The sequence below is a fragment of the Tupaia chinensis genome, unplaced genomic scaffold (assembly GCF_000334495.1).
Source record: "Tupaia chinensis unplaced genomic scaffold, TupChi_1.0 Scaffold000575_1, whole genome shotgun sequence".
Lineage (NCBI taxonomy): Eukaryota > Metazoa > Chordata > Mammalia > Scandentia > Tupaiidae > Tupaia > Tupaia belangeri.
This window is the reverse complement of record NW_006160089.1, coordinates 1,981,181-1,989,266: the sequence shown is the minus strand read 5'-3', so window position 1 is coordinate 1,989,266 and position 8,086 is coordinate 1,981,181. Positions and strand designations below refer to the sequence as shown.

The following is an 8,086-nucleotide window of genomic DNA, read 5'->3' as shown; positions in this document are numbered from 1 at the left end:
CAGCACTGCCCTGCGTGTGCCACCACTGGCAGCTCGGGTTCCCAGGCCAGCGTCCACCTCAGCCCGCTCACCTTCTCGGAGTAGTGCTCTCCGGGGAGCGGCGGGTAGTCACACTGCTCGATCTTCTGGCAGAGGGAGAAGAGATTCATCTTATCTCCGTAGAAGGGGCTCTGGAGAGCGGCCATCTACAAGGGGAGAGGCGACAGTTGGCCGTCCTGAGGCAGCAGGACACAAGGCAAAAAGGGGCACCCCAGATTGGGCTGTGGTCTTTGTTGGGCCCTCCCTGCAGCAGCTGTTGACAGGACCTCCCAGACCCCAAGAATGAGACTCGAGAGGGGAACGTAGAAACGCATCATTGATGGAACTTCAAAGGCGGTAAGGAAGGGCAGTGACTTCTTTAAGAGCTTTTTGCTATAGGGTGTGTGCTCGCCAGAGAGACAGCGAGACAGAAAGCAGGAAATCACTCCCCGGGAAGGGGGGGATGGTCACACCGTGATCCCTTCTCCTCCATTCTCCTCTGGGGATCTTGGGCACGCACACACACGCACCTGGTGTGAATTTTAAAGCACTGGGTCCAGGACTTGAACCACCATCGACTACACTGAGTCCAGCAGTGTAACCAATACACCATCTGCTGGTCCCAGGGGCAGTTGAATTCTGAGAGCACTTCTCACCCTCTGCCTTGGCCATCAAGGATCTTTGCTAGGACCTGGGTCTGGGCCCTCTAGGTTTTCCCTAGCACACTTCTCTCTCTCTCTCTCTCTCTCTCTTTTTTTTTTTTTTTCTTGGAGAGGGTTTAGCTACAGGGTGCGTGCACTCGCCAGACAGACAGAAAGCGAGAAATCACCCCCCAGGGGGGATGGCCACGCCGCAATCCCTTCTCCTCCATTCTCCTCTTGAGATCTTGGGCACGCACGCACACGCGCCCAGCGTGAGTTTAAGCCACTGGGTCTGGGACTTGAACCGCAGTCGACTACGTAAGAGTCCAGCGACATAGCCATTACGCTAACTGCTGGTCCCATCCCTAGCACACTTCTCTAAAAAGCAATTCCGAGGGGACCAGCAGTTAGCGTAATGGCTATGTCGCTGGACTCTTACGTAGTCGACTGCGGTTCAAGTCCCAGACCCAGTGGCTTAACCTCCCGCTCCCAAATAAAGCAATTCTGAGGACACATGTGGGGCGATGTCTGTTTAAGTGACACATTTAGAAAACTATTTCCCCAAGGACTAACATCTTGGGGGAAGGCGTCTTACTTTTGGCCTTCACTGTGGCTGTCCTTGCCCATTACAGAGCTGCTGTCTGTGGGAGCTAGATGCCAGACATTGTCGGATAGGCCAGGAGGTGGCAGCCAGCCTCCTGACTCTGGATGAAAGGCCTGGGACCCTCTGCTGCTGGGACACTCACAGTGGAACGGAGGTGCCCGGCTCTTTGGTCAGCCCAGCTCTGCCTGGCCTTCAGCTCTGCCTGGCCCCCAGCTCTGCTTGGCCCCCAGCTCTGCCTGGCCCCTGGCCCCCAGAAGTTTTCAGCGTGAGCTGCCCACTCTCCTTGCCTTGCATAGGCAGTAAAGCTGGACGGTCCTCCATCACACCTCGTGTTCTCAGTTTGGTTTGTGGTGCTCTGTGAGGCTCGGCTGGATGAAGTTGGTCAATGTGTTCACCCTGGAATGGATGGCCAACCCCAGCTCTGCAGTGTCTGGCTTCGGTTTCCTCAGCTGTGAAATGGAAAGAGGCCCCACCTGTAGGGCTGAGGAGGGCTGGGCTGGCACGTGTAGGAGGCACCACCAGCTGGGCTGTCACCATCTCTGCTGGGCCTGTGGCACTGATGGGTACTCACCCCTTAGGGAACTATCAGGCCGCCCTGGCCTCCTGGCTGGCACCATTCAGAGCACTAGTGGAGGTGTTCCTTAAAGGGGTATGCAGGTGTCATGGGGGCTCTGAGAGGCAGTGGTGTGGCAGCCCAGCAAGGCACCCGCCTGCCCATCTGATTAACCCATGGGGGGTCCATGTCATCTACACCAGACGATGGCCCACTGCCTCTGCTGCTGGGGCACTGCTGGGTACCTGTGCCCGCCTGTCTGGCCAGGTTCCCTTCTGAGGGGCTGGGCTGCCAGGTCTACTCTGCTCTGGCCCCTGGCCAAAGCTCCTGCGACAGCCATGGTGGGATGTTGGGGTCCTGATAGGTCGGGGGGCCCATCTTAGTGTCCTGCTTTTCTGGCCCCTGTTCACCCTGAGCAGGGCTATCTCCTTCACAAGGACCCGGGGAGCTTCTGGAATGGGTGGCATCCTTGGATTTGTAGAAATGGGAGGCAGCAGAGTGTGGCCTGGAGATACTGGGGTTCCCTTGGGCCCAGGTCCAGGAGTCTGGAGGCAGCACCCGAGGGCCAGCTGCCCGGCCATGCTGAGGGCTTGCAGCAGGTATTCAGAGGGAGCACGGTTCTCCCACCGGCGCGGGGCTGGGAACCCGTCTGGGCCACGGGAGAGGTTCTGGTACTTGGCAGGGAAAGACGGGTGTGTGGGGGCCTTGCCCACTTGGGCTCCGGGGGCCCAGCTGGGAGTGGTTCTGCTGAGTCTGCAGAAAGGCGAACTTGGGCGATGCATTTCTAGGGGTTAGAATGAGAACCTCGGGTGCAAAGGGGTAAGTGGGCAGCTTCAGAGGACGGCTGTCGCCACTGCGGCTGAGACCCCAGGTGGTCGCCCAGGCAAGCTGGTGCCTCCGTACAGCAGCTGGAGGGTTCAGATGGATTTTCCTGGGGACTGCTTTTGCTCCGGGCAGAGAGGACATTTCGGGTTGCTGCTGATGCAGGCCCGGTTTTTTTCATGCATCTCACCTGCAGAGGGACTGGCTGGGTGGGCTTTCAACGAGCCAGCTGGGTCTGGTTTTTACAAACCTGCTTGGGACTCTGAAAGGAGCCCAGAAAATCTGGGAGGGCAGTGAACCCCGTGTCTGCCATCACCTTCAGATCACTCTTCCATTCTTTCCAGCACCTTCTCCACATTGCTTCAGAAGAGCGTTTCGACCAAGGCCAGTGGCGGGTTAGCCAGAAGAGCCCTCGGCCTTCCTTGCTCTTGGGGCTTCTCCGTCCATCAATGCAGATCCTACTGGGAGCAGCGGCCCTGCCTGCACCCCCTCCAGCTGCCGGCCATGGGCCTTCTGTCCACATTAGGGCAGCAGGCTGTGACGGAACCTCTGGGGCTGCGCATGACGCTGGGATTAGGACAATTAGCCTGGGTGGGGAGATCCCCTCGGACTGGGGACCAGCCAGCCTCTGACTGGCTGAGGCAGAAGAGGAATTGCTGTTTGGGGCCAATACCGGTGGCCTCGTTAGAACTGCCGAGGCCATGGCTCTCAGCGCTGCTCCTCAAATGTAAAACTTTTCCTTTCTGGTATTATCGGGATGACACATTGCCGAGGAAAAGGGACCGGGCGGACACCTGCCCCCGCTGGGCGGGCTCGGAGAAACTGGTACGTGATCTGAGATGTCAGAGGGAGAAGGGGGGATCTGACTGCAGAGAGCAGTGACTGTGTCTGACTCCCGCCTGTCAGGGCCCCCGGACACCCATCCTGTCACCCGGCATCTCCCGAGCACATCCTGGAGTGAAGGATGACCCTGAGGTGAACCGAGATGTACTCCACAGCCCTGTTCCCCATGAGGGCGTGACAGCAGGCCAGAATCCCGGAGCATTCTATGAGAGGCACAGTGGTTCCTGCCCCCGCGGGCCCGCTTTCCTGCTGGGTCTCAGCCAGGAGGCCCCTCTAGGCTGCTGCGAGAAGGCTCCCACCGGGCTGCCGATTCCTAGGGTCCCATGCTCAGAGCTGAGCGCCTGCTGGGCCTCCCTAGGGCATGCTGGGTAATGAAAACAGAGCCCCAGCCATGGCCATGCCAGCACCTCTGCCTAAATGACCTCCCTACTTACCACGGGAAAGGCACGGACACAGAGGCACCCTGAGGCCCCAGAAGGAGCCCAGCCCACAGCACCCTACTGGCTCAGTGGAGCTGACTTTGGACTTCTTGTCTCTAGAACTGCAGAAAACACTGATGTCCGAAGCCACTGACTGGTGATGTTACGGCAGCTTCGGAGACTCCCGGAGCCGGCTGGGGCTCGGGAATGGGCAGGCCTGTCCCCATCAGGATGGGGCCTGGGGAGGGGAAGGGTAGCCCCAGCTCACAAACAGGCACCCAGGAAGACACCGCAGGCCGTGGGGCGGGAGGCTGGGCTGTGGCCGTGGGACGCGCCCCCACACCGCAGCCTTGGTATGGGACCTTCCCCATTAGCTGGGAAACCCGCTCCCTTCACCTCTGTGATGCCAGCTGGGACAGTGACCATCACCCTTGTGGGGGCTGGCACAGGTAGCCACATTAGCCCTGTTCTGGGTGCCCAGGGCCATCGGGTCTAGATCAGTGCCCACTGGCCCTGGGGACATCTGGTCCCGGCAGAATGGGGCTGACTGATCTCACTGACATCTCGCGGCTGACGCGTCCCCTGCTGCTGCCAGCCGCACACAGGCCAGCACCCACGGCAGCCAGCTGAGTGGAGCCTCACTGCCGGGTAGCCACCAGGCGCATGGGCCTATTAGACAGGCTTTGAGGAGCCCAACACAGGACGCGGAGGACTGCCTGTCCGGGAAGCCAGCAAGGCCTTGCATGGGCTGGGCTCTCTGCCTGGGAGGAGCTGAGACAAAGGTGCGGGCAGGATGCAGGGTGGGCAGGTGCAGGGCTGCTTCTCCAGTGAAGGCCTGGAGATGGGCAGAGGGGTCAGCCAGGGACTTCCCTAGTCCTGGCCTTAGCCTTGGTCAGCTGAGAGTTTATGTTTGGAGACCCTGTGGTTCATGGAGGGCAGGAAATGGCTGACAAAATACAGAACGCAGAATGAAAAAAGAAAAGGAAAACACCATCTGGACTAGGGCTGATACACGCGAGCACAGGAGCACAAAGCAGGTCTTCCACAGGAACTGCAGCTGAGCTTCCCGCCGGCCAAAGCAAAAAAGGGAAGTATGGCAAACTGAAGAAGCTACCGCCAAAGGCGGGGAGCCAGAGCCAGAGCTCAGCTTGCAGTAGGTCGGCAGCTCGTGGACAGGCAGGCCTGAGGGCTTTCTCTGGGCTAGGCGCCTCACCCACGTGGCCTCAGCTGTGCCACACACCCCCCACCCCGCCCCCAACAGGGCTCTATTCTACATGTAAGGGAGGGGCGGGCTTGGCTCAGGTCCTTCGGTGGGCACGTGCAGAGCTGGGATTCTGGGTTCCTCTGACCAACCCCAGGGTCCTGCTGAGACCAGCATTTCTCACCCACATCGCCAGAGCCACGCGCTGGTGTGCGCACACCCGCTCTAACTCCCACTGCAGAACATGCTCCCTGCTGCTGCTGTGCTCGGGCATCTTGAGGCCCAGGAGACCCCGAACAGCTGTCCCCACCCCTCAGCACCCGACACCAGCTGGACGATGCCCCTGTAGAGGTGGGTTGGCATCCCCTCCGCAGACCCTAGGACAGGGCACGCGGGGCAGGGCTGCCATCTGGAGCACAAGCCAGAAACAGGTCAGCACCTGGTCTGGACTTGGCTTTGCCACTGGCCTCAGCGACCTCAGGGGCCAGAGAGTCCACCTGCAGAAGTGACAGGACCTAGGGGTCGGCTAGGGAGACTGGAACTCGTGGTTCATCTTGAGTGACCAATACCCAGGGACTGCCTGGTTTTACTGCTTTCAGCGAACGCCCGTTCAGGGCAGTCGGGAACACGCGGGCACACAGCGCCCGAGACACGCAGGTTCCTTTCCCGTCGTCCTTGCCGAGAAGGGTTGTAAGTTCCCTCTTTTCTCCTGTTTTCTCCCAATTCCCTCCTGCATCCCCTGGCCTCTGCAAGCTCACCGTCCCACACATCCTGCCCAACTACCCCAGAGCTGGGCTGTGCAGGACACACCACTCTGTCCCTTTCACCGGTGGGGCAGGCACTGTGCTCCACACTCCCCGACTGCTCAGTCACCCAGTGGTGCCACCCCACCTCAGCTGCTCCAGTGAGCTCATCAGAAGACCCCTGCCCTGTGACTGATGCTGTAAAGGCCCAGCAAGAGGCCCCAGCCAGCTCCCACCACAGACTGCTCCGGCCCAACTTACCCACAGACCTCCAGCGACACAGTGGGGTGCCTATCTGTGCTGACCTCCAGAAGGGGGCCCCAAGCCCCGAGGGCCACACCTCCAGGCCATCTTTTACAATGAATATTACTGGGTTCTGTCATTACTGCCAGGCCACTGGTGTAAACGGCAAGACAGGATGGGGCGTAAACCCTACAAGGGATCAGGGCCTGGGTTCCATGTCTCACTCTGTAACGCAGGGAGGGAAATCGCACTCCCAGAGCCCAGGCCATGCGAGCCACCATGCCCGATGTGGCCGGCAGCAGGCTGCACATTCGGGCGGAGCTCAGTCCTCAGGGCTAAGTCCCTGCTGACACCAACGAAACACTCGGGCGAACCGTGGGCACGTGGGACTGTCACCAGCCACATCAGCTCCATCATGAAGTCCTTTCAGCTACTCGGCGCCAAGCCGGCTCCGCGTGGGCATCGGGGAAAGCAGGAGTCGAGGCCCAGTTCGAGCACCACGCTGTGCTCGGGCCTCAGCTCTCAGGTGGCCAGAGCCCCGGTCTGTCTGCTGCTTCATGCGCCAGGACCGCCACAGTGCAGGACAGACACTGCAGTTCCCATCCCCCGGCGGGGTGGGAGTGTGGCGGCCCATGTGGCAACACCAGGGGCTCGGGCTCCCTCTTGCTGGTGGCTGCAACAGCTTCCTGGCGAAGAGTGGCTGAGGCTCCCCAGACCGGGGGCCCCAGCATGGCTGGCCTAAGCCGGTGGGGGGCTCCATCCACTCACATCCCGTTCCTGAGCCCGAGATGCAAACGGTCCTGCCCCCTGGTCCAGGCTGGCCTCTGGATTTGGAAATGGCCAAGTGATGGCACCGTTTCTTGGCTCAGGGGAGGGGTACTCTTGTGAGACCCACACTGCTGGGCCTGGAAGGGGGGCGTTCCTCAGAGTGGCGCGATTTAGAGCCATCAACTGGCTGCCTCCCCTCCCATCTCCAGCACCCTGCATGGGGCTCGATCCATCCCAGAATCGCGACCAATGAGCAGAACGAAGGACCAGCATGGCTGGTTACCGAGGACACCAGGGGTGGGCGGCCGGGGTCTGACAGCTGGCCCAGCCGTGCTCCCTCCGTCTGCTTCCAGTCTGCCCTGCTTCCTGCTCTGAGTAGCCCCAGGGTGAGCTGGCCCCCGGCCTGCCCTGTCCACCCTCTGACCCCTTCTGCCAGCCTGACACCCCTCTCCAGGCAGAAGCTGGGCTGAGGGAGGCAAAGGACAGGTCCCTGAGGGCACCAAAGCCACGGGCAGACACGATGCATTCCGGGTTTACACCCTAAGCTGGCAGGGTGAGCTCCTCCCTGATTGGATGCCCCCAAGCATGTCCCACCAAATGCCACCGAGCTGCGGGCAGAGGCTCACCTCGTACAGCAGGCAGCCCAGGGACCAGATGTCGGACTTGAAGTTGTACCCGTTCTCATGGATCCTCTCCGGCGACATGTAGTACGGCGTCCCGACTGAAACACAGCGAGCGGCGGGGTCACGCTCGGCCACGGGCCACAGGCAAGGGGAGGCGGGTGGGGCGGGGAGAGGGAGTTATCTCTGAGCAGCGCCTCTCTGGGCCTGCCCCTCATGTCACCTGAGAGTGCTGACTAGACTGGAGGGTCCCACACTGCTGGGGCATTAAAAGCACCCGGACGCCGGGAACGTCAGGTTCCTAGGACCCATCGGGGCCCGAGTTGCTCTGAGTAGGGAGGGTTCGGTTTCTGCCCATTGCCGTGGGAGTGGGCAGTCCGGCCAGGCTCTGGGAAGCCGGTGACCATGGGTCCTGTGAGGGGTCCGTGGGAATCCGGAAGATCTGGATCAGGCTGTCCACCGTGGTTACCATCACCACGCATTTTGCACGTGCTCTGTCACTCACGTTCCAACGGTCCTATCAGGAGCACCCCCACTTTACGGATGGAGAAGCAGGACTCAGGCAGGCGGGGAGGCCTGCCTAAAAGCAGCAAGGATGGGGAAAAACCAGC

At 60.8% G+C, this 8,086-nt stretch overlaps 1 protein-coding gene across 2 annotated transcripts in view; it reads right to left on the bottom strand.

Annotated features, from left to right (window-relative positions):
- The window catches only part of NEK6 (NIMA related kinase 6), a 58,799-nt gene that overhangs the window by 4,078 nt on the left and 46,635 nt on the right, over window positions 1–8,086 (bottom strand). For both annotated transcript variants that reach the window (XM_006158231.3, XM_006158230.3), the window contains exons 8-9: window positions 7,482–7,576; window positions 72–185 (exon numbers count right to left, since the gene is read on the bottom strand). In XM_006158231.3, the coding sequence (XP_006158293.1) occupies window positions 72–185; window positions 7,482–7,576 (209 nt within the window). The remainder of the gene's footprint in view (window positions 1–71; window positions 186–7,481; window positions 7,577–8,086) is intronic.